This window comes from Thermobia domestica, chromosome 5, assembly GCF_964235325.1.
Source record: "Thermobia domestica chromosome 5, izTheDome1.hap1.1, whole genome shotgun sequence".
NCBI classification, from domain to species: domain Eukaryota; kingdom Metazoa; phylum Arthropoda; class Insecta; order Zygentoma; family Lepismatidae; genus Thermobia; species Thermobia domestica.
Window position 1 is genome coordinate 220,094,088 of NC_137458.1, and position 27,616 is coordinate 220,121,703.

The 27,616-nt window shown below is 32.4% G+C and overlaps 1 protein-coding gene across 1 annotated transcript in view; it reads right to left on the reverse strand.

Annotated features, from left to right (window-relative positions):
* Positions 1 to 1,730: 1,730 nt before the first annotated feature.
* LOC145685398 (tabserin-like) overlaps positions 1,731 to 27,616 on the reverse strand; it is a 142,230-nt gene continuing 116,344 nt past the window's right edge. The window contains exon 3 of the mRNA XM_081757792.1: positions 1,731 to 1,879. Coding sequence (XP_081613918.1) covers positions 1,731 to 1,879 — 149 coding nt within the window. The remainder of the gene's footprint in view (positions 1,880 to 27,616) is intronic.

Below are 27,616 nucleotides of genomic sequence, written 5' to 3' on the forward strand. Positions count from 1 at the left end.
TGCTAAGTTATCTTTTAAAGTTTTGTTCAGCTTAAGCGTTGATTTCTGAATTTTAAATTTCGCTTTTTACTATTTAGTGATATTGCTGTATAATTTAACTATTATTATTATTACTATTATTATTTATTTTTCCTTTCACTTATTTCACCAATGTTGCATTATCACTATTTGTTTTTCTTGATATATTTTCTATTTTTTTGTTATCGTTATATATTTGTTATTCTGATGTGTTTATGTTATATTTTTTTTATTTTTTACTTCTCAATTGGAGCAAATTTTTTTGTTATACTTCCCTTTGTTTGTTTTCTAAATTTTATTTACGACAGTCGTGTTGATCGTGACGGGAAAAAATAGTCTCGTCCCCAATCTCAATAAACTAATAAGTTACTCAATCCAAACTTCTCATTTCATGTCGCGTCAAGTGTTGAAAGAAATTTATTCACCCATATTTGAATCAATGATTTGAGAAACGTCGTAATTCAGCTGTATGCCGAAAATGAGTTTACATGTCACTATCATTCTTCAAGGGTAGCTACACCGTTGGGTTGAGATATGTCAGTAGTAACGCTAATGGTTCGTAAAATATCGAGCTGTCTCTGAGTTCAAAAACGTCACAAATCATTCTCTTAGAGCTTTGCGAAAATGAAAATGAGCGATTCATTTGTAAAAAAAATATCCAAATTGTAAAACTTCATGAATCATTTTAAGAAATACGTTAACAATAAGTAGCAGTTCATGATCCTTTTACTAACGCTGTTCTAGCCTCCAAACGTCTGATCGAACTTAAAATTGCAAATAGCTGACTGTACATTTCTCATTTACTGTAGTAGGTCTATAGTAGCGATATATTTTGGTTGCTAGAAACAGTGGTCTTAGATGCATTAGTTTTTTGTTCAGTTTCCCCAATGAGTTATGTGATATCAAAACTTTGTATGGAGATTAATATGAAATATATTCAATTATATTCGCTTTTTACCCCATATAGTATTGGAGTTTAATATTGTTATGTTAACCAGGACATGAAAACATATCTGCTTAAATAGGTGGCTAAATCATAACCTTTTCGGAACTCGTCAGGTCCCCATATATCCGTTAACACGAAACATCTTTAAATCTCAAGGACAATAAAGTTCTACAGCAATAGATGCAATTAATTAACTCGAAAAAAATTCTGATATTTTACGTTGAGAATACTGCAAAATAGCATTTTATAGTGAGTATTTATGTAGCCTTGGAATATCTTTAGTTGCTCCAATGTACTTAGAAACGAAAGATTCGACTCCTTGTAGTAAGAATTATATAAGTAATATACAATTAATAACCTTATATATCTTGTCTAGTCAAGTATAGCTGTCTTCCGTATAAAAATACTGCAAACTACATACTATCGTAACAGTAGTTTGGCATTAATTTCTGTTGAAAATTTTGTTATTAATGTGCTGTATCATTATTGTAATTAGTAAGCGCAAAGTAGGTAATGCAGTTTGCTTTACCCGATAGTCTCCTCAAAAAATACGTCGCTAATTCTAAAAGAATGGAAAGATAGGTGAAGATCAAACGAGGTAATACGTTGATTCCATGATATGCTGAATAATTTTGGAAGAAAAGATAGAAAATAGTAGAAACACACTATATTTTTTTCTTTCAGGTGACTACATAGTGAAATATGCAGGAGTAAAAAATACTATCATGTGACATATAAACTTACACGAAGAAAGATGAGTAGATGTTTACCGTAGCAAACAATGCGCAGCAGTAAGTATGGCATTGTTGGTAACAACTGTTCCTCCACATAAATGCGATCTGTTTTCTCGGATTGAAGCCATGAACGGGTATCTTGGGTCCAACATTTTCACTTGTCGAGGCATTCGAATCAGTCCTGTGTGAAAAAGAAAACTAAGCCTTTTTATTTCATTACTTCGAAATTAATATGAGCAATTAGGAAGAATTGTTTAAAACAATTCCTTGAGTAATATTTTATTACGATAAAAGAACATGAAAAATGTATATGTTAATAATATGATTTTTGATTTTAATGCTGTGTTCTGGCAATTACAATAGGAAAATGCTCTAAATATATCTAAGAAGAAAAGTATAACATAGAGTTAGTGCTAAAGGTTTGGCAACATAATTTGTTATTGACACAATTTATTTCTCAGTTAGAATGAGAACAGAATTTAAGAATACACATATTATTCATTAAAATTTTGCATAATAAAACAACTGTAAATAACTTTCGGATAAAGTATAACTACTGTCAAAATGTTATACAAAGTAAATCAAATGAGTTGTCTAATCCTAAAAAAGATTCTAATCAAACTTTAAGTAAGTAATAATGAAGGGCATATGGAATTCAAACAATGTTGTTCAAACGTTCTTTTCAACTCTTCTTAGAGAAATTTATTTCTTTTAAAATCATGTTTACTTTTATAAAGTGAGGCTCATATAAAATTTAAAGTTTCATTAGATTTCTTTGTGTCTGTTTCCTTTCTTTGATCAAATACCTCTCTACGTTGGAGCTTCACTTTCATTACAACGGGTGGCATTTTTCCTATTCAACTTACCATTACAGTAACTCAAATCGACTGTCTACCTATAACACATACACTACTGTAGTTTTTTCCTAGAACTATTGTTTACGTGTCTTGCCACCAAACACCCATGATTACCTTCCATTTACCATACTACACTGTAAATCATCTATATTTTGTAAGACACCGAGAATATTTATTAAACACGTTATCCATGTAAAACGATTGTATTTAAAAATTACATTTCTTCAGGCATTCACCCTTCTATGACAACCATATAGGGTGGTCGTATCATTTATTGTGCTTTTCCTACCCTCCATACCTCAGACCGCAGCCAATAATAAATAATTGAATTTGGCGAATTAATTTAAAAATTTACACAGTTATCTCACAATCATGTCACTATGATTACACTGATACTTCACAGTATATGCAAAAATGTGAGAAGTAAACCTGAAGAAAGAGGCAATTTTGGAAATGGCTGCCATATTAGATTTCGAATAAGAAATTCAGCTGGTTTCAGATCAATTTTTGAGCAGCATTTGGGAACCTAATTGTATGCAAAAGGAATTATTTGCTTTATTAAACCATTATTTCGGTCCTTTCTTATGGGAAAGCCGCTGTATTACAACAGTCATATTAGAAAATGTCGGCCATAATTGTTACGTATACAAAGACCTACGTGGGTTTATATTCGTTAGAGAGCTTAGTTCATTCTCTACCAATACATAAAGAAAAAGTTTTAACATTCTGATATAAATTAGGTATTTGAATAAATGTTAGAAAAAATCTGGAAGAAGAAGAGGCCATTTTAAAACTGGCGGTCCTATTGGATTTCTAGTGAGAAATTCTGGTGGTTCTTTTTCAATTTTGATTGGCATTTGGATAATTACTTGTAGGCAAATGAATGATTGCACTTAATTAGTTAATTATATATGAGTGTTCAAACTGACGGAGACATTTACCTTCTTAACCCTTATCCGGGCAACCGGGGCCTCCCAGGCCCAGTAGCTTCATTTCCTTAGAATTTCACAATAACCATACATATTTCGATTACATAAAATTCTGAATTATTCTATCCTTCGTCGAAGTTAAAATCATGAACATATCGAGTTGGTAAAACTAATGGATTATTTTTTTAAAAAAGTTGAAAATCTTTTCCTGACGTAACCTGCAACCGGGGCCTAGGAGTCCCCATATATTCCCCAGTGCAATTCCTGTGAAATACTAGATCAAATGGGCACATAATTATGTATTAAACACGTGGCTACTGTAACCTTTAGTCGGAAAAGTATGTGATAATAGACATTAAATTTTACGTGTTCTGCGCTTAAAATATATACTGGGTTGGACAGGCCCCGGTTGCCCGACTGCGTTACAAAAATGCTTGAACCGGATTTACTACTCTATTTGGCTTACAAAAGGGTTACACAAAGTTTTGCTGCTTGACAAAAATACCTATATGTTCTAGATTAGTCGGAACAGTATGCGACAGTAGATATTGAATTTTGAATGTTCTGCACTTAAAATATGTACTGGGAATGACTGGCCCCGGTTGCCCGTCTACGTTACAAAAATGTCTTGCCCGGAGAAGAATTAATATATTATGCAATATATTTAATTATATTCCTTTTTACCCCATATAATATAGGATTTTAATATTGTTATGTTAACTAGGACATGAAAACATATGTGGTTAAGTAGGTGGCTAAACCATAAATATTGTCAGAAATATTTGTGTAGAACAAAAATCCGAAATCCGGTTTGCTTTCAAAAAAGCGTCACTCCAGATCAGTCCGTCATGTCGAAACTGCTTTCTTTGAACTGACGTGCTTTTGAAAATAAACAATTCCATTAGATGTTTTGGAGTAATTATTCCACATTAACAAACATTCCACTGACTATTTAATTACTAGCAACATTTAATAGTGTAATTTTCCGATTTTCCCTCTTATAGACTTTGAAAATAAAGTTAGGTAAAGATAAGGATTAGGCTGGGTGCATCGACAATAACGGTATTTTTTACCCTCACAAACATTTAATGGCAAAATTGCCACTGGCATCCGGCTTTCTCTTTTTTTCTTGTTTGCATACAATAAGCTGATCTGGGGTTCTTATCCGATATTAAGAAATATTTTAGTTATCACCCCAGTAGCGTCCCCAGATCGGTCACGCTTTGGTCTCACAACGCCCCATGTTAGAAACATGGGATGAAGTCGTACGCATTTGAACCCACATGGACCAGTAACGGTTCCCAGATGGAATCCCGACATGTATCCGGAAATATAGAGCACGTTTTTAAAAAAGCAAACGTAGTGATCGATGTATAAATAAAAGTTCACGTAGATCTTGTTGTTTATAAAGTGAAGAAATAGGTGAAAAGAAAATTTCCAAGCAATGTGGGTTCCAGATGAAGCAATATGCCATATCCATATCCTATCTAGTCTAGATAGATCTATGTGTATCCCATGTGGAATTCCCATTTCCAGACTTGACATTATAAACTTAAATGTGTTTAAAGTAGTACTTCACGCTGCAATACTTTATTAAGTTTCTTTGAAATCAAGTGGTTAGAACCATGAAGGAATTTAATCTGTATTTCTTTACCTGATAAGTAAAGTTTAAAACTTCACAGCAATTACTTTATTTTCAATTAAATCATCAACGTTAAATCTTGCGGAAGAAAGATGGGAGAAAATGCTAACTACATCCAACGAAAGTTATTAGACGTACTTCCATTATCACGATGGTAGCTGAAAAGAGGTACAGCACAGGCGCCCTGCACTTTCGTTGAAATTCTCCGTGTGCTTTAGGTAGTTTTGAATTACACTTATTAGAAATGTTGATATTTCGTAATCAAATGTTTGGAAGGGTCTGTACGCCACGCAACAGCTGTATTCAGGAAAATAGGAAACCCGTATTCCCTGATTTAACTTTTACAATATCTGCACACAACTTCGTTTGCTTCGGTCCACTTCTTGTTGCCTTTCGGGCATCAACTTACCAAATTTTGCTTGGACCTTTTGCAACTAAATCGTCTTTTTGCAAAAATAATTTTAAAAAAGCACACATCCGTCTATTTTATATGTAAAGTTCTCCATGTCAGGAAGAGTACATAAAGTAGTAAAGAGAAGAACTTATACTAGGTTTAAAACCCCTCTTTCTTAGTGGAAAAAAAAACACAAAACAAACTAGAACAACTGTGTCGAACTTTGCATTGAGCACGTATTATTTTTGTTTCAAAATGGATGGATGGGATATTCTGAAATAAAAATAATAAATATGAATTAGTTTTTTTCTCTTGACAATGGTTGTGGATTCAAGGTAATTGGCGTCAGTAGGGGAGATATGTATGTTCTACCCCACTTTCCCCCTCTACCCCCTAACTACCCCCAAAAATTTATGAAGCCGCCACTGATCATTGTACTTTAACACAGAAGGATACCCCCAAGTGAGATTGAATATGCTTTTATGACATTTAAAATCATGAAAACTTACATCTAAAACTTATAACTAAAAGAATTTGTTTAGATTACTGTTCCTTTAATGGAAAGACAAAATTTTATATATATTTTTTGGTGAATATCGCCCCAACCATCGCGACATTCTGTGAGCACCATCCATATATATGTGCCCTCCGATTTCAAAAAATATTATGAGATGTATTATCTTAGATTAATGTTTAGTTCGGCCATATCTTCATCTTCTTCAAATTCAGTTGTTTTTATGTTTTTTAGATTTGAAATTTGTATATCGATATTATCACAATCATGTTCATACATACGAAGCTTTTTAGATAGTTCTTTCATACGTTTTTGTACATTTCTAATATTATCCTTAGTTCGCTTCTTTTTTAATTTTAATTGTGTGATTTTTAGCTCAATTGTTTCATTATCAGACTTAGCTACAATGCTTTCTAAGAATCTACATACCCTTTGATCAGATGTACTGCTCATTCTGCGCTGTATGAGGAAATGCAAGCTGTTATATGTATTTACTTATTACATCATCTCTGAAACAAGTTTAAAAAGAAAAAAAAAGCTACTAATACACATATACATATATAGCAAAGATCAAGAAGGAGGAAGTAAAACTTGGACGCTTGCCAATTTTTTCTCTCTCTCATTCTCTCTCTCTTTCCTTCCCATCAGCTCTGAACGATAGAGAGGTTTATGCAATACAAACAGAGAGAGAATGATTAACGCCGCAGTATGTCTCGCTTTCCATATAAATAACATTGGATTTAACAGCTTCACATAGCTCGGCCGCTGTATTCTTCGCTAAACTTTCCTCTCGTAACGATCAGAATTCGAGCGAAATATGTTGCGCTGTTATACGGCAACCTTGTCGACAGAGCCACTATTTACTTCCAAAACGTGCCACATGCGCGCGCTAGTGTTCCATATACAAAATGTATTTCTCTCCACATACAGCTCTAGAGTTGAAAGCATTCAATAGCTGAGTTGTATTTGTATATCCAAAGGTCTTAGCTTTTATGGCATTACCATAAAAACACTTAGAACATACTTAAAATCACAAGTTCGGATACTGATAATGGAATTTTCTGTTAATTTCGTTCTCTATAGGAAACAATGACTTCTTAAACTCTGTCCACTGATCATAATTCAAGCTGAATAGACAGCCGTTAATATCAAAAACAACTTGAACTTCAGTTTGCACATTTTTCACAATTACATTGAAATTGTTAGTCAGTATAAACTTCTTTTGGGGATCCATTCTAATCACTCCATTTTTTACTTTTGATGACATATTTTTGTTCATTTTCGTTCATTTTTTGGATTTACATACAGAACTCAACAGTTGGATAGTTTTCTTTTAGACCAGTGTATTTGATTTTTATCCCATCTTTAACGATCTCATCAATCATTTTATCTGTTAAGTGTTTTATAAATCTAGGTGGAAGATAGAACTTGGACTCCTCACACTCGACCAAAATGCTCTTTCCAAACTTAGTTTTAATCTTTTCCATTTTCACAATCTTATATTCCGTATTTAATTCTAATTCTCTTAATCCAACAACTTGTTTCTGCTTAAGACTTCCAAGGTTGTTTAAAAAATCAACGTGTTTTGCCATCGTATTTATTATATAGAAAATAATGAACACTTTTCAATTTTTATCTTCACCAAAAAAAATAATCATTTTCGTCAATTTCGTTTGATGGAAAAATTTCCATAAAACAATCGTTAATGAAAACGGTTTGAGGATGCAAGGGTATCTTTTCGATACCAATTAAAGTCGAATACTGTTTTTGATATTTTGTTAACTATCTAAAACTCTTCTACTACTTTCTCATTCTTAGGATCATATGTAAAGTTCTTTCGTCCAATTAAAATCGCATAGAATATAGTATCAGCAGCCACAGCTTCTGCAAAGTCTACAACAATATTTATGTTTGTTCTCTCATTTACCGATACATTCTTCCTCTTACTACAGTTAATCACGTACATTGGCCTGTTATCTATAAACTTTTTAGGGTCATAGTACATTTCGGTGTTGCCACATGTTATTCTCTTAAATGCAGTATAATCTTCGTACATCTTAAAATAATCCTTGTTAGCAATATCCAAGTTTCTTGATTCTTTTGGAAATACCTCATTCCTCCCATTCTTAAGATAGATATTCTTTACCTTACAATGATAAAACTTACTTGCATCTGCTGTTTGTTTACCACTTCTATCAGTTTGGAACATTACAACTACGAAATCAGGCATATCAAATTGTCTAGAATTAAATTGAGTAGTAACATCAAACTCCAAGAAAGAACCTGTAACAGTCTTTTGAACACATTGATAAGTATGGAATGAAAACATGATTTTAGGTTCTTTAAGAATATTCAACTTTAACTTGTTTTCATAATTAGATTCGTATTCAACAATAGGCATTCTTATCTCCATACTTTTTATTGTTATTTTTCCATCATGAGGAGCTGCTCCTGATCCTGTCCATTTGTACAAAACATCGTTATTGTTGTTAGCTTTCGTAAATGTTATTCTCAATCCACCTTTCCACATAACCTCTTTATAATCACTTAAGAAGCCTGGAATTAATCTTAATGGGTAATGGGTAAACATTCTTAGACCAAGTTTATCATCTGTTTCAAATCCTGCTTGTTTTAAATATTCAACTTCTTGCTTGGAAATCTTTAATGTTCCGACGGCTGTAGATGTTATTCGTGGTAGTTCAATCTTATCTATAACAACACCATGCTTTCTAACCTCAATTTGAGAAAAGAAGAATGGGAAAAAGCTATCTACAAGTTTTATAGTATCATTTGCACCAAATGTTCCTCCAACTGATGCACCAACAACTTCAAAAGTCATATGACAATCTGCTTTGTGTGGATGTACGAACCCATCACCCACACTGAAATCGAACTCAATATCTTTGTTAGCTTCATTCAAATTATTAAATGTTCTTGTGTTACCTTTAAAACTCTGTAATTCGTAACTCTCAACACTATCCATTTATTATAAAGAAAATCTTGAAACAACGCTTTGATAGGATATACCCATAAAAGAATCATACATAATAACAATTAAAAACTTATAATCCCCATCCCAACTTAACCTTAGCATTCATAGCAGTACCAACCCCAAAAGCAGCTAATCGTTCACCAATTGGCGCATCACTACTAAATGCTCTTTTCCATGCTTTAGTTTCCAGTTCCTTATCTGCAATATGTCTCGACTCTGTATCTTTATTGTCTCTGTAGTATATATCGTGTTCTTTACAAGCCTCATCTAATGGGTTAATACCTTCATCACCTCTCTCTAACCTTTCTTGAAGCTTAGTCCCAGGCCCGCAAAATCTGAAACCTGGAATATGTAATTCAAATGGGAGTTTATTAATCAAATCATTTACTAATCCTTTTCCAAGCTTCTCATCATTCCAGAATCGTGCTGGTAACGTATTTAAGATCTTAATCAAATAACCTATGCCTTTTGGATCATTAGGAATAAATTGTGAAAGCTTATTATTAATCATACTCACTATACCTACTTTCTCATTATAAAAGTTATCATTTCCAGCCTTTTCTTCTCCATCTATAACTATTAACCGATCAATTAACTTTCTCACATCATCCATCCATATATATCCTTTAGACATCTCTGTATATTGTTTAATTCCTTCACCAGTCCTTTTAGGTGTCGTGTTCTTTTTAGGAGTTGGGGGTAAAGTTGGTTTAATATAATTATCCCAAATATTCTTGATAATATTAATGTACTTTGAACCTCTACTAGATGCTACCTTTTTATCTCGATTATATTTTTGGAAGGCGGCATCTGATTCTATAATTATTTCCTTGTACTGTTCAAAATCATCATCATCATAATCTTCAATGGTTTTACTAGTATTCGTCGTTAACAATTCCCATAGACCTTCTGTTCCTTTATAAGTTGTACCATTAATTATCAAATCATCACCATTCACTTTAACTTCTAAATTTCCTATCTTGTTTATTATTTTTCCATCTTCTTCTACAGTTCTTATTCCAAACACAGTATCATTTCTTTTACTATAATATTTTGTTGCAATCTTACCAAATGACTGTGCTGTTGTTAAAGGTTCTACTCCTTTCACTTTGTCTATAATTTGTTTCCTCATTTGTTTTATTTCTCCCGTTATAGGCGTATCACTACTACTTGGAGAACTATCATAAGTTATCTTTTTAGGTGTTTCTAGTAGACTGGGATCTATTGAAGCCGTCTTATGTGCAACTGGAACAAGTTCAGTTATTAGATTTTTATTTTGTTCTGCTACTTCTTTGATCTCACTTCCCAAGTTTTGAATAGCATCAATTACAGGTTGCTCTTGTGTCTTAAATTTATCATATATACCTGCTCTTTTTCTTTCTTCCAAGATTTGAAGCCCTTCATCAAGAACTCCTTCAACTTAATATTCTTATCAATTTCTTTCTCATCCATTTATTGTATAGCAAACGAACGAACGTCAATGAACGTCAAAGAACGTCAAAGAACGTCAATAAACGTCAAAGAACGTCAAACGTTAAAACGTAAAACGTCAATAAACATCAAACGTTTAAGAATTGTTTTATCTTGTTCCTATACTTACCATTGTTTACCTTCCTTGTCATATCAATTACTATGAAAACATAATCTTCTTGCCAACATTTTGAACACAACTCTTTAAATTTATCATAAGACATATCTCCCCCAACAAACTCATTATACACATGTTTAAGATTAGTATCATCTTGTCTGAATATGCATAGGAAGTTGACGTTATCTCTTATAAGCTGTTTAGGTACTTTTGAATATGTTTGTGCAAGATAGAAACAGTCTAAATGTCTATGCCTACCTCTTGTAAAGTAATTTCTAACAGTATCTTGATTCTCTAAAATGTAATCGTCAAACACAACAGAGTATTTTTCACATTCATCAATAGGTACAACAGAATCATTACCGCTTAAGAACGTTGCTATTTGCTTCTTAAACTTTAGTTCTGCTTTTTCAAATCGATCTTTTAACTGCTCATACTTTGGCTGATTCATGCTTTTAGAATATATGTAGAAGTAATTATTGTCTAACCAACCTGGCTGTAATAAGAAGTTAAATAGCAAAAACGTCTTACCACACGCAGATGGACCCACGATAAGACATCGAACATCATCAGGTATAAGCTCCCCATTTCTTTTCTTAGCTGTTGTTTCTTTTATCATCTCTTTTACATCCCAATTAATAGTTTTCTTACTCATTTATTATAGAGAAAGTCGTCACCTTTGACCTCATATGATGCTTGTTTGAAACCCTAGGAATTCCGATGATTAATTTTCTGCTCATAGCACTAGTACAGACCCGGTTCGTTGATGAAGGTTGTGTGAGGCTGTGAATTGACAGGTAGCGTTTCCTGTACAACCCCCTTTATATGTGACAGTTGTCTTTTATCATTTTCGTCTATGTGTTTAGTCAGTGCTTGTACGTTTACAAGACTTTCAGGCCTTTCACATGTGAAGGGCCAAGTATTAGAGACTTGACTTGTATTTACATAGCCTATCTTATATCTTTAAGTTGTTCTCTGATTTTAAGCAACGTATCTTTTATATATTCGCTATCCATTTCACCATTCAATGTTATTATCATCTCTAACTGTTCTTTAAATGAGTTAATACAAGTGACAATGGTTTTATATTCGTCTTTTCTTTTGCTTATGTTTAACTTCGAAGACAAACCAGTTATTATAGCACTTCCAGTTGCAAGAGACGTTGTTAATATCGAGTAAATTGTTACAGGTATAAAAATATTAATAAACCCATTTGTCGCAGAAAGTATAACCGACAACGTGATCAAAGAGTAGTATGCATATTTAACAATTCGTAGTTTTCTCTTTTTCTTCTTTAAACTGTATTCTAACTTTCGAATGACATCTTCTATTAACTTGATTACTTTCTCTCTTGGAATATCTCTAGGTAAATCAAACTCATTCATTTATTATATAATAAATGGCTAAGGTATTTAAGCTAACGAGTGATACTTCTGTTTTAAAGAAGAAACTTCATTACGAATTAGACAACAAGAGCAACTATTTAAGTATAGGACTAGTTGGGTTTTACAGTACATATCTAACTCCAAACATAACAACACAAAAAAAACAGTTTCTCATATGGTGATAGACAAGTTTTTATACCAGAAGGGCAATACAGCTTAAACAGTCTTAATGAATATTTAAAATCTCAATCCATCAACATAACATTATCAGAAGATCATTTAAGAAATATAGTTAAAATTGAAACTGATAGTAATGATGTTACAATTGGGAGTATAGGCACTGTCCTCGGGTTTAATGTTTTTGAAGTTTTAGAAAAGAACAAAACACATATTGGAAGTAAGTTGCCAAAGTTTCATCCGTTTGATATTATAAATGTTCACTGTAATATAGCAGATGGCATGTTTGTTAAAGATACAGAATACACACATAGAGAAACAGGAATTATAGCAACATTCAAAACAGATGCTGAGTTCAAACATAGTATTATTTACGAGCCTACTTATCCATTATTTTTCCCTATATCCAAAGACAAGGTTGATAATTTTGAGATAAGGATAACAGATGAGAATGATTCCTTAATTGATTTTGGTGGAGCAACAACAACTGTTCTTTTGCAAACCAAGATTTTCTCTTAGATAAATAGAGAAGATGTGCTCCATTAAAGGTTGTATGTTTAGTGTTCCTTATAACGAACTAAAGGATTTAAATATTGATCATGTATTAACAAAGAAACAACTTAACGATAAAGCCAAGAAAATTAAAGAAGGTAAAGGAATGGATTTAACTTTAACTACTGCACAAATGAAAAAAATTAAGAAAGAGCATATTGGCGGTTTTATCTTTACAATTCCAGCCATTTTAGCAGCTTTAGGAGCAGTTGGCTCATTAGCAGGTGGTGCAGCAGCGATTACTAAAACTGTACTGGATGCTAAGAAGAACAAACAAGAACTTGAAGAACAAAAAGACACAATATGGCTATGGAAGAAAAGCAGGGGGCAGGTAAACCAAAGAAGTCAAAAAACTAAAACCATTGACCAACTTCGATATAGAGAGGTTGGCTAAAGAATTAAAGATAAAACGATTTAGAGGTGTATTTATGAGTGATGAACTTACACAAAAACCCCATGTACATGAGTGTGGTATAGTTAACCTTGATAAATCAGAAAACATTGGTACTCATTGGATATGCTATTGGAAAGATAACAACATAAAGTACGTATTCGATTCTTATGGTGGTATGCCTCCTAAACAACTAGTACAATATCTTGCTACTGAAAACTTATTCTACAATGACGAACGAATACAAGACTTTAACTCAGTTCTATGTGGTCATCTTTGTGTTAAGGTTTTAAATCTTCTAAATCAAGGGTATTCTTTTAGCGACGTTATGTATATGATTAAAAATGATTAAGTGCTTTTATGGTTTGTATCCATAAAAGTTTTGCTTTAAGATAAATATGGAAGCTATACACAATAGATTTTTAGATTATTTTGAGAAGCATGAAGATGAACTAGATGCACTAGGTAGATATAATTTTTATCAGTATTTTCAGGATGTTAGCGAGATAGACTTAAACGATAAAAACAACGTATATAATGTTATTGATCTATGGAAAAGGTTAATACCGAAATTTTTGTACACGGAAGAAGAGTTGGAAAAGTTACGTCCAATAATTACCTTAAAGGACTTGTTGTCAAATTATAGCTCTAGACCATTACAATGCAGTTATTGTGGTAGTAAGTCATTAACAAAAGGTATGAGTAGTTACATTTGTGATGATTGCTCTGTAGAGAGTGGTTGGGTTTACAGTACTTGTGAAAAAACGAAAGCTGCTTGCGTAAGAAAACCATGGTATGATACTATAAAAAGATTTAAGTTACAGCTATCTCGTTTGCAAGCTTTACAGGATAGAATTGTCCCCGGAGAGGTGCTCAAGATGTTAAATGATGAGCTTAGAGATATACCAAGAGATTTAATATCAACAAAAGATGTTCTAAAAGTACTAAAGAAAAACAAATACACGAAATATTATGACGATGTCTATTTAATACACTATCACCTTACCGATCAAAAACCATTAAAATTACAACATATGGAGGAAACACTTATAAACGACTTCGAAAACTTACACGAGGTCTTTAGGGAGCTGTATCCGGAAAGAGCATTGTTTATTAACTTGAAATGTGTACTGTACTATCTGTTGAAAAAGCATGATGTTCATGTTGATATTGATTTTAAACGCTCACCTAGACAAATAGAGATGTTAAAGAAATGTTTTGAAAAATTAGGATGGGCATTTTCTGTATAATAAATGAGTATGGATATATTTGGTAATGTTAAAGATAGAAAAGGTGATGTTGATATTAGTGAAGAAAAATTAAAATTGTTGGAGAATTTAAATGATGTTGTTAGCGTAAGTCAACTTAGATCAATAGAAGCCCAATTAGAGAACGATAGAAAACGATTTGAAGATGCATTAGAAACGTTACAAGACACATACATAAAGAAAGAAGATTTTCAAAAGATTAGGATGGATACTACTAGATTGATTATGCAGAAAGAAACCATGCCTCTACTATATCGATTAAAAGTTAAATACGTTAAGGAGCCAATCTTTAGAATATTTAATCTCTCTAACGGTTACAAATTTCTCTATAATGGGAAAATAATGCACATGGACTTAAGTTTGGATAAATACTTTCTAGATATATATTTGGGTGATACTTTGGTTAAAGAGATACCTTTTGACTTTAAGAAGAACGATATAATTACGATTAAACCAAATAAAAATTCTGCTATGGAAGAAGGCCAATTATTGTTTGTTGTAATGTACATAGAAAGAGAGCTTTCCTAAGAACGTTTGCTATATAATAAATATGGATATCTTTGGTAATGTTAAAATGACATCAGAGTTAGATAATACAGTTGTGAGAAAAGATATTGCTATGTTGAAAGAAGAGCTTAACTTCACCAAACGGAGTTATGTTATAGAGCTTCATAGTCGATTGATATCAGAAAATGTTGAAACTCCGTTCTTTTTAATACATAATCTATCTATCGCATACAAATTTCTTTATAAAGGTAGGTTAATGCATATAGAGTCATCTTACAATACGTATTATATAGATATATATTTAAATGATTCTCTAGTTGAAACTTTTCCATTGCAATTTAATACAAATGATAAATTGACAATTAGACCATCTAAAGATTCTGATCTGAAACATGGTAAATTGTTATTGCTTAATATGCATGTAGAAAGAGAAGATGAAGATAGCGATGATGGTGGGGAGAATGTTGATAGCGTAATATTAAACAGCGATAGTTATTGATTTTCTATATAATAAACAGGATGTATTGTGTTAAGTGCAAGAAATCGACAGATACGAAGAAAGATACCATTAGAATTGAACAAACAAAGAATGGAAGATATCTAAAGAAAGGTATTTTTTCTGTATGCGGTGTTACTAAAACTCAATTCGTTAAAAAGCCTGATTGACTAGAAGGAGGTAAAGGTGTTAGAGAAGACATTATAGAAGAAATTCACAAACCATCTAGAAAAAACTTTGACAGATATAGTTATAAAAGGTATAGTTATAAAAGGTATCGATGATCTTTGGCAAGCTGATCTTGTAGAAATGGATAGTGGAGTATTAAAAGGTGTTTCCAAAATCAATAAAGGTTATAAGTATCTGCTAACGATTATAGATGTGTTCTCGAAATATGTGTTTGCTGTTCCTGTTAAAGATAAGAGTGGGAAGAATGTTACAGAAGCATTCGAATCCATATTAAGAACGAGAAAACCTAGTAACTTACAAACAGATCAAGGTAAAGAGTTTTACAATAAAGAGTTTAAGAAGTTGATGGATGAAAATAAGATTAATCACTACTCAACCTATAGCGGTAAGAAAGCTTCTGTTGTTGAGAGATTTAATCGAACACTTAAGCAGAACATGTGGAAAAGGTTCACGACACAAGGGAACTACAAATGGATAGAGATATTACCAACACTAGTTAAAGAGTATAATCATCAAATTCATAGAACAATTGGTTTAAAACCTATAGAAGTTAATAAGAAGAATGAGCGAACAATGTTGGAGAAAGTGTATCAAAAAGAATATAAGCGTGTTAAGCCCAAATACAAGTTAGGTGATCATGTTCGTATAAGTAAGTCGAAAGGGTTATTTGAGAAAGGATATACACCTAATTGGTCAACAGAAGTATTTGTTATTAGTGAAGTTATTCCATCCAATCCGCCTACATATAGAATTAAAGATTTAGAAGAAGAGGATGTGCAAGGTAGATTTTACGAGCCAGAACTATTAAAGACGAAACACAAAGATGAATACTTGGTGGAAAAGGTGTTGAGAAAGAAAGGTGACAAAGTATATGTTAAATGGCTAGGGTTTGATGATTCGCATAATAGTTGGGTAGATAAAAGTAATGTTGTAGTGTAAATATAAATGTTTGTCTTTTATGGTTATTATGCCATAAAAAGTTGGTTTAAATGAGATAAGGGGGTAACGAAACGATACCCCCATAACATATATTTCCAGCGCTAGTATTATAGGAGATGAAATTATCAAAAAAGTAGCAGATGGTAAAGGAGAAATATGGAATGACAGTCGATAATAATGTGTCCGCGTTTTGGGCACTTGTAGTTTCCAGGTCTTCAAATCTACTCTGAAGATCAAAAAATAACCGACTCTTCATATACGAGGGGTCGCTCTAAGTATCTAGTAAAAGGCTGATTTGATAAAATTTAGGAAATTCAGAGCTACAACTGGGGTCTACCAGCACTGGACCCCTTTCAAACATACAACTTTTATCGGGCCGATGAAATTATCAAAGAAAACCAGCTTCCCAGTTTTATAACAAGAAATTAGGTGGAGCAGATCTGCACCACCAAAACACAAGTGAGTATGGTTTCAAAATAAACAATCCAAGGAATTGATAGAATACTATAATGAAAAAACCGGTTGCTGGAATCCCATCGGGCGCTCTACATATCAAATAACAGGAGGAGCAATGGAGCACTTTTGCTCTGTTTCTCTACATATCTAATAAAAGGAGGGGATAAAGAAAGAACAAGGGGAAATTTTATAAATGGTTAGAAAATGAACAATCTAAAGAGTTAATTTCTTATATAAAGTCATTGCAACGAATTTGTGGGGATGACTTTAAGATTAGTAAGAAGTAAGAAACTGCTTGAATATTATGATAAAAAAAAATTAGCTGAGTCGCTCCAAAACAAAGTCACATACAAACAAATCAAGGTCCCGTTTTCCAGGACATTGTCAAGTGTCCTAATACACACGTTTAACGAAGAAACACAAACAAACTCCCGAACGGAAGATTTTCCGGTTGCAAAATGCATCATCATGACAAAACAAAACATCAGAAGACAAGCTTGTTTCAGAAAAAATAAGAAGCGACGTATGCATGTTTGAAAGGGGTCCAGTGCTGGTGGACCCCACGAAAATGAAGTTAAAAATAAAAATTTTCTATATAATAAATATGGGTACTATGGATAGTCCTCTTAGTTTAAACGATATTTGTTACGAGCAGATCAAGGATCAGTATTGGTATGGAATTTTTGGTGCCTTTAAACTGATTATAGATAAGAACACTGGATACTTCAATGCTACTAAGTTGTGCCAGAGTGGTGGTAAGAGGTTTGACAACTGGTTGAAAAATAAAGATTCTAAAGAATTATTGGAATACTACAATGAAAAATTAGCTTCCTATAATTGTAGGAGGCTAAATTTAACGTATTATATAGAACCAAAAGGTACAAACGAGAAAGATTTATTAATTTCTGGCACATATGTATACAAAAGAATTTTCCTAGCTATTGCTTTTTGGACATCACATGACTTTTACGAAAAATGTTCTGTAATCATCGAAGACTATTTCGTTTCTAATTTTAAACAGATTCAAGAAGACCAAGAAGAGTTACAATCAAGAGTAGAAGAGATAGAACAACAAATGGAGCAATTACGATTCTACAATCATGAACTAGAAAGCAAAGTTGATTATCTTAAAACAGTTGCAGCACCATATACAGAAGATTCAGGAAAGATACATAGGCTATTCATTATCAAGAAAAACCTTACTAAAGAACAACTTGAAAATATACTCTTTTACTATGACGAAGAAGAACGAGATCAAAAAGAAAGAATAGAACAATATAAGTATTGGGTTGGAAGAGTACAAACATGCAATTACGAAAGTAGGATTAAACAACTCAAACTTAAGTATCCAAGTATGAGTATTCTGCTTAACGTCGACGATCCAAACTCTATCAACTTATACAACAGAGCTAAAGAAAGATATGATGATAGAATAACTTGGCACGGTTCGCATATGAACACAGATTTAACTGATATAGATCTTGTTGACAGGTTTATTCAGTTAAGAGACATTTAAGTATAAAAAATACGAGAAACTAAATATACCATTGCTTTTATGGGTTAACCCATCAAAGTACAATTTAAGTGTTAAACAAACCATCTGTTATAGCACCGAATGCTAAATTCAATATACTACCTAAATCGGGATTATTATGATATTTTCTTATTATAGCTCTCCAATCTACGTAATGTCTAAATAAATATATAAAGTCTACAGAGAGGTGTTGATAAATTGGGACGTTTTGCCAATGAACTCTGTCTTTGAACTCTGCAATAAATCCTTCTGTTAAATTTTGAAACAATGAAATTGCTTCCCAATCTACTTTGTCAGCGTAATCTCTTATAAGGTTTTCTGATAATTGTTGAGTTTCAGATAAGCACCTCCAAGAAACTTTATCTGCATGTTCTCGTATAAAGGTCTCAGAGAGTTTGTTTCCATAAGATATAGCTTCAAAATCAACTTTATCTATAAACTCACTAATAAATTCTTCAGATAGGTTTTGATTATACGATACTTCTTTCCAATCAACTCTATCTGCAAATTCTCTTATAAAGTCTTCTGATAAGTCTTGGCTTCCTGAAATAATCTCCCAATCAACTTTATCAGCTAATTCTCTTATAAACTCTTCCGATAAATTTTTCCATAAACATATTTCACTCAAATTAACTTTCTGCAGATATTTGCGTATGAAGTCTTCTGTAATGTGATCATAGTTATATTCCTCCTCATAATCATCATAGCCTATAGATAACCATTGTTCATCAGTCAGTGAATCTAATATTTCATCTGACAAGTTCATAACGTTCGCATAGAGAATGTTTTGTGTAAGAAATGAGTTGTTTTCTTTAGTGGCTTTCTTGAACAAATGATCTAACATACCTATGGACACGCTAAAATTTATTTTGTCTTCATCATTATAACCACCAATATCTAAATATTTACATACACAATCAAATACAGGTTTGTAAGATAATATTTCCTTAGCAGTAGTCATGTTCGCTTTTATTCTTAGATTTTTAAAATTTATTTCATTTTTGTTGGTTTTGTATATAATAAATATGGAGAAAGAATTTGATTTATTACATGATAGACTTAACCTCATTCATGAAGATCTTAAACTTTTAGCAGCACTACTAGAGAAGCAAATACTGTTGAAGGAAAAAGAGTTATTAGTAATGCAACAAAAAACATCTGATTTGAGTAGTGATGATGAATACAAATATGGTAGTGATGATTATGATGATGATGATGATGAGTAAGTTTACAAAAATGATTCAGTTTTAAATGTGTATATGTGACTTTGATGGGTTAATCCCATAAAAGCCGTGTTCTAATACAACGCGTAATATGTAGACAATAGCAGGGGTGTACAATGATAAGCGTTGTACTAGGACGAATGAAAATGAACTGAAATAACCCGGTGAAGAGTACTAACGAAGATTTTCTGTATAATAAATAGGATGAATAACTATAGTAAATTTACTGTAGTAGAGTTAAGAGCCTGCCTTACTAAAAAATAATACAAAATTTACCATTTTTCTTTTGCTTGTTTATTCATAAGTGAAAAGAGATAATAAACTGCAACTTACCACAATCATAGATAATTTAATTCCACAACAGAAAATATGAATCTGAAGAATGTTCAGTGTTGCCATCCATAGAAATTACAGTGTTGCCAGAATAACAATTTCCCTAAAATCTAAGTTAAGGCAGCGACTAGAAGAACGAACTCAACTGCATTTGATTACGTATCACGTTGTTTTGGTTTGCTGTGAACTACTTTTAAAATAATAATTGTCTTGGGTTTGTAATAAACGAAATAGTTTGAACATACAGTTATTAAAATTAAATAATAATGCTATTTAAAAAGTAATTTACAGCAAACCAAAGCAACATGATACGTAATCAAATGCAGTTGAGTTCGTTCTTCTAGTTGCTGCCTTAACTTAGATTTTAGGGAAATTGTTATTCTGGCAACACTGTAATTTCTATGGATGGCAACACTGAACATTCTTGAGGTTCATATTTTCTGTTGGGGAATTACATTATCTATGATTGTGGTAAGTTGCACTTTATTATCTCCTTTCACTTATGAATAAACAAGCAAAAGAAAAATGGTAAATTTTGTATTATTTTTAGTAAGACAGGCTCTTAAGACGCCAATGTAAAGAGAGGGGAATCAGAAGATATTCCCGATTAAGAAAAGCAGAACTGATAGACCTTCTTAAACAATATGACGATGAACAAAGCAGAAGGCAGATTAAAAATGTATTCCCATTTAAACAAAAAGTATTTGAAGAACCGAAGCCAGCACGTATACCCATCAAAGTTGACTTAGAAGAAACAGCACTCAAGAAGCGTTTACAAACCATTAAAGTCGAAAACACAGGAGGATATAAAGACCCAATAAAATATTTGGATACAAGTGGAAGAGTTGCTATTAACAAAATCAAAGAGGAATTAAAATTTCACCCTGTTAAAGTTAACCTTGTTTTCACTTGTGACTATATTAAAGATAAAGAAATACAAGGGCACAATTTCAAAACATCAAACGAGAGAATATTAGAATCAACTGACTTAAGTGAATATATACATCATGCAAAACAAAAACTTCGTAGAGAAATGGAAGAGTTTGAAGGTAGAGGATCAGGTTGGACATTGCACCAAATTAAATACTTACAAATCAGATTAAACAAGTATGTACCATTAAGAGCTTCTTCCTATATTGAACTTCCAAAGCAGATTAAAGATAAGAAAGCAGTAATAAATATTCAAAATAAAGATAATATATGTTTCTTATATTCTATTGCAAGTTATTTGAAACCTATTGATCAAACCGTTTCAAAAAATCCTCAAAGACCCTCTCATTATAAACAACTTGTTAATGAACTACAAAAGAAATATTGTGATGGTATTGAGTTTCCTGTACAGTTAAAAGATATTCCAAAATTTGAAAGAAGAAGTAATATCTCCATCAATGTTTACGGCTATGACAAGAACTATAATGTATATCCACTTCAAATCACAAAAAATAAGCAGGAAACTCATATCAATTTATTATATGTAAAAGATGGAAAGAATAGTCATTTTTGTTGGATAAAAGACTTATCACGATTAATAAGAAGTCAAGTGACAAAACATACAGAGAAGTTATACTTTTGTGACAGATGTTTAACAAGGCACTTTAGAAATGAGAAGCAGTTGCAAAACCATGAGCTATATTGTAAAGAGCATGAGGCTGTTAGAATAGAACTTCCTAAACCATATGACAATCAAATAAAGTTTCAAAACTATAATCGATCATTAAGAGTTCCATTTGCGATAATTGCTGACTTTGAATGTATCTTATGTAAGTTAAAAATAGAGCATAATTGTAGTAAAACAGTAAAATATCAAAAGCATAAGCCAATGAGTTTTTGTTACTATGTCAAGTATTCAAATGGAGACTACAAAGCCCCTGTTAGTTATATAGGTCCAGATGCTGCGAAAGTATTTATTGAAATGTTACAAAAAGAAGCAATAGAAATTATGAAATTTTATAACAGAGTAGTTAATATGACCCCGCTTAGTGAGGAGGAAATAGAAGTTCATAACAGTTCGGATACTTGTCATATATGTGAGAAAAACTTGAATGACTTACCACCAGCTGTTGAGAAAAAAATAAATATATTGAAGAAGAAAATACAGTTCTACAAGGATAAAGATGATATGAGTGAAAAAATAGAAGAATGGAAGCATGACTTAAAAAAATGTTTGTATAAGATAAATAAAAATAAAGCAAAGGTAAGAGATCATGATCATTTAACTGGAAAGTTTAGAGGTGCAACTCACAGTTATTGCAATTTAAACTATAAAAATCCCAACTTTGTTCCTGCATTTCTTCACAACTTAAATGGCTATGATACGCATTTGTTTATTAAGGAGTTAGCTTATGATACACAGAAAATTTAACTGATCGCTAATAATGAGGAAAGGTACATAACATATGAAAAATATGTAAAAGCAGGACCAGAAAAAGATGGAATAAATTTAAGATTTGTTGATTCATTTAGATTTATGTCAAAGAGTTTAGCAGAGCTAACAAAGAATTTAAAGCCAGAACAATTTCGAGAAACATTAAAGTTTTTCCCGATTGATAAACTTGATCTAGTTAATACTAAAGGTGATTATCCATTTGATTATGTTGATTCATTTGAAAAATTGAAAGAACCTGTTCCATTATCTCCAGACAAATTTACAAACAGATTAACAGGAGAAAAAATGAGTCCTGAACGTCATAAGCTTCTTGTGCGAGTTTGTAAAGAATTCAATCTAGAGTTATTGGAGGACTTAACTGAACATTATAACAAAACGGATGTGCTCCAATTAACAGATATATTTGAAAACTTTAGAGATGTGTGTTTAAAGGCATATGGATTAGATCCTGCTTGGTATTATACAGCACCAGGTCTATCGTGGGATGCAATGTTAAAGATGACTAAAATTAACTTAGAAATGTTGACTGATTATGATAAAATACTAATGTTAGAAAAGGGTATACGAGGAGGAATCTCACAATGTAGCAAAAGATATGTAAAAGCTAACAACAAATATATGCAAGATTATAATAAGGATGAGTGTTCAACATACCTAGCATATCTAGACGCAAACAACTTATATGGATGGGCTATGAGTCAATACATGCCTTATAAAGAGTTTAAGTGGGTTAAACCTTACATAGATATAATGAACATTCCAGATGATTCAGAAACTGGTTACATATTAGAAGTAGATTTAGAATATCCGAAGTATTTACATAACAAACATTCTGATTTACCATTAGCTCCAGAGAACATGTGTCCACCCGGCTCAAAACAATCGAAATTATAACAACGCTTTACAATAAGGAAAGATATGTAATTCACTATAGAAACTTAAAACTTTATATGTCACTTGGAATGAGGTTGAACAAAGTGCATAGGGTATTAGAGTTTAAACAATCAAACTGGCTAAAGAAATACATTGATTTAAATACAGAGATGAGGACGCAAGCTAAAAATGAGTTTGAAAAAGATTTTTATAAGCTCATGAATAACTCGGTATTCGGAAAAACAATGGAATATATTAGAAAGAGGCAGCCCATACAATTAGAATGTGATCCTAAGAGGGTAGAAGCATTAATTGCTAAACCTAACTTTGATTACAGAACAATATTTAGTGAGAACTTGTGTGCTATACATATGAAAAGAGAGCGATTAACGTTTAATAAGCCAATATATGTTGGTATGAGTGTGTTAAAACTATCGAAGCTATTAATGTATGATTTTCACTATAACACGATGAAGCCGAAATATGGAAACAATATAGATTTAGGTTATATGGACACCGATAGCTTTATATATGAGATTGAGACTGAAGACTTTTACAAAGATATAGCAGAAATAATTGACCAGTTTGACACGAGTGAATACAAGGAAAATAACATATATGGACTACCACTAATAAACAAAAAAGTAATAGGTAAGATGAAGGATGAGAATAAAGGTAAGATAATGACAGAGTTTATTGGATTGAGATCAAAGATGTATGCTTATAGAGTAGAAAATAAAGAAAAGAAAGAAGCTAAAGAAGTAATTAAATGCGTAGTTGCTAAGGAGTTGCAGTTTGATGATTATAAAGAAAGCTTATTTAAAAATGTTAAAACGTATAAGGACATAAACCTCATTAGAAGTTATAAGCACGATATATATAGCATAACCGTTCATAAGCTAGCATTAGATTCCTCAGACGATAAAAGGTATATACTACGAGATGGTGTAAATACGTTAGCTTGGGGACATTATAAGATAAAAGAGGAGTAGATGTAATTATATGTAGTATAGTTTTAGTTATAAGATTTAGATGTAAGTTTTTATGATTTTAAATGTCATAAAAGCATATTCAATCTCACTTGGGGGTATCCTTCTGTGTTAAAGTGTAATGGTCAGTGGCGGCTTCATAAATTTTTTGGGGCAGTTAGGGGGTAGAGGGGGAAAGTGGGGTAGAACATACATATCTCCCCTACTGGCGTTCTAACGATGTATATCTGCAGAGATATCAATCGGTAGTAGAAGTTCGCAATATGTCTGATTTACTCTGATAAATTAAACCTTGTGGAAGAGAGAAAAGGGAAGTAAGATAAATAGCAATAAAACATCAGAAAAGAAAAGGAAAGAAAAAATACTTGTTCCTCTTTTCTCATTGTTCTCTACCGTTGAGCATAAAGAAAATGATTTTCAAGAAATATTACAAATTCAAAGATTGGTACTCCTGTTCATTGAATGGTGGTGCCATATTCACGTCCACTTTACCTATGAAATTAAAAGCGACGACTTTTCTCAAAATTTGGAAAACCAAAACCTTTTTCATTTTGACAATATGTGACGTGGATGCCAGAAACCTGAGGAATGTAATGCGTGCAGCAATGGTAATGGTCTTTATATTTATATATATTTTCAACCCTTTATTCTTGTTGAACCCTTATATCTAAAAATTATATTTAATGTGGCATTCACCATTTTGTGACCACTGTATACGGTCGTCGTATCATTTTCCATGCTTTTCCTACTCTTCATCTTTCAGACTGCAGCCACCGCTTGTCTACAGTGAACTTGTATATACGATCGTCAGTTTAAATTCTGTTCCTCATGCTCCTCATGTGAAAAGTTATAAAAAAAAATAATTGAGAAACATGCACTGGTAACCATAAAACATACAAAATATGAAAAAAGTATAAATTTTTAGTTCGAGTACATTCTGCGTGTAGCGTTTCGCGGTGGCTCAGTGGTAGAGCGTTCACCTCCCGTGCTTGGGGTCCCTGGTTCTATCCCAGCTCGCGCTGTGTGAACTTTGTGGTGATGGGTTTTCTCGAAGTTATCCCGTTTCCTCTCACTTTCTTCATTCCATCATTTTCATTCGGCTTCATCGTCACCGTCTCCTTTAGCCTAACAGACATAACCGTTTGACGTAAAACTTAAGAATTCCATTTCTTTTTCGATCGCATTAACTTCTATATACATCCCATTAGGCTGCGGGACGCGGTTGCCGGGTAGGATACCGAGACATTTAAAAATAGTCCAAACTGACGGATATTAGTGTCAAATCCGTGGTTTTCGCGGTGATTGAGATCAATGGTAAAACTTTTATCGCATTAACTTCCAAATTCACCCGATTGGGCTACAGGCAGAGTGTCACTGGGGGGAAGGGGGCGGATACCGAGACGTGTTACAATAATCAAAAATGACGGATATTAGTGTCCAATCCATAGTTTTCGAGGTTGCTGAGCTTAATGGTGATACTTAAGATCTCGTGTACTTTGAAATTTAGCCCTCATTAGGTAAGAAAAGGGAACATAATAGAGGGATCATCGAGACAAGTAAAAATACTTTAAAAAAATGACCTATATTAATGTTAAATCCATAGTCGTCGAGGTCGCTGAGCTCAATGGTGAAACTCAAGATCGAGGTTACTTTCAAATTTAGCCTCCATCAGCTAAGGAACGGGGGCAACAATAGAGGGGTCATCGTGACACGTAAAAATAATCCAAAATGACCAGTGTCCAATACATAGTTTCCGAGGTGGCTGAGATCAATGGTGAAACTCTGATCGCATTACTTTCAAATTCACCGTATTCGACTGCGGGCCGCGGATCACCGGCGGCGGGGAGATACAAGGACATGTAAATATAATCCAAAATGATCGATATTAGTGTCAAATCCATAGTTTTAGGGGTCGCTGACGTGAATGGTGATACTCTCACAGGCGCTGACTTCCAATTATAGCCCCCGTCAGTTGGGGGCCAGATGCGTCAAGGGTCTCATGGAGCATTTACCAGGATATGTAAAGTAGTAGAAAATTACCGATATATTTTCCTTTATTTTTGCAGTTTGTTTATATAGATATTGTATCGAACCAATGCGAAGAAAACTTCAGCTTGTTATATGTAAGACATTTTCAGAAACTACTGAACGTATATCAGAAAATGTTTCGCTATAGGAAAACTTCCTAATGACAGTAATGATACGCTATGTTTTATCTCGAGAAATGAACTCCTGGCACTGGGAGCGTTTTTTTTTGTTTCAATATACAAAAACGAAATTTTCATAAACTAATGAAGCATTTTCGAAAATTGTTTCGCTGTTGGAAAACTTATTTAACGCCAGTGATGATAAGTTACATTTTCTCCGGCACTGTATAAAAGTTCACTTTTTATTAAATTAATTGAGCCACTAAATCGCAACTTCTATGTCATAATTCCATTTATTTATATCTTGTTGTCCTTGACAAATACCTTATGGTCCAAAATTACAAAGTTTTAAATTCAAATATTTATAATACAAATATACAAGGTACCGTTGTATATTATGGCGCCCTACGGACTTTTCTTTTTATTCATTTTATTTAATAAAAAGAAGAAGAATTGTGGACCGTTTACTTTTACATATCAATCATTCGAGTTTTCGAAAGCACCTCGTATACTTGAAAATTACAATTCATATAATTATACATATATATCATATCTAATTCTAAAACAATATTATTATCATATTTATTATCATATTTGCTTTAAACTTTATCATCATCTTCATTTATTTATACAATTCAACGACGATAAGGCACATTCGAAATTTGATTTACTAGTCATTTAAGTCTTTTTTCGGGTCTATTAAATGCTTGTTACAAATTATTAATTATTTATTTCGGCAACATGAAGAAGGTTTTGAAAAAAATATATGTGATATTCATATAGTTGTTCTTTGAACACAACATGATCAAATATAAGATATAGTTAACTAAAATATAGATTAAGATTGAAATATGATAATGATCAGAAGATAACATTAAGACATTTGTTGACAAAAGTTGAGTAACTGCTATTATAGACATGCACTCGATGATTAAATAACATTAAATAAAATACAGTAAACCAAATTACATATTCAAATCACATATCCTTAAAATACTTCGTTTTTTTTTTTTTGTTTTCGAACAAAATTCTATCTGTTACGTATCATTACATTAATTTTATAAATTCGAATAAGGTACGAATAAGAAACAAATTCATAACGTTATTTAAAGCAAAATCAATTAAATACGGTCTTTTCGAACATCTGAATCCCAGTC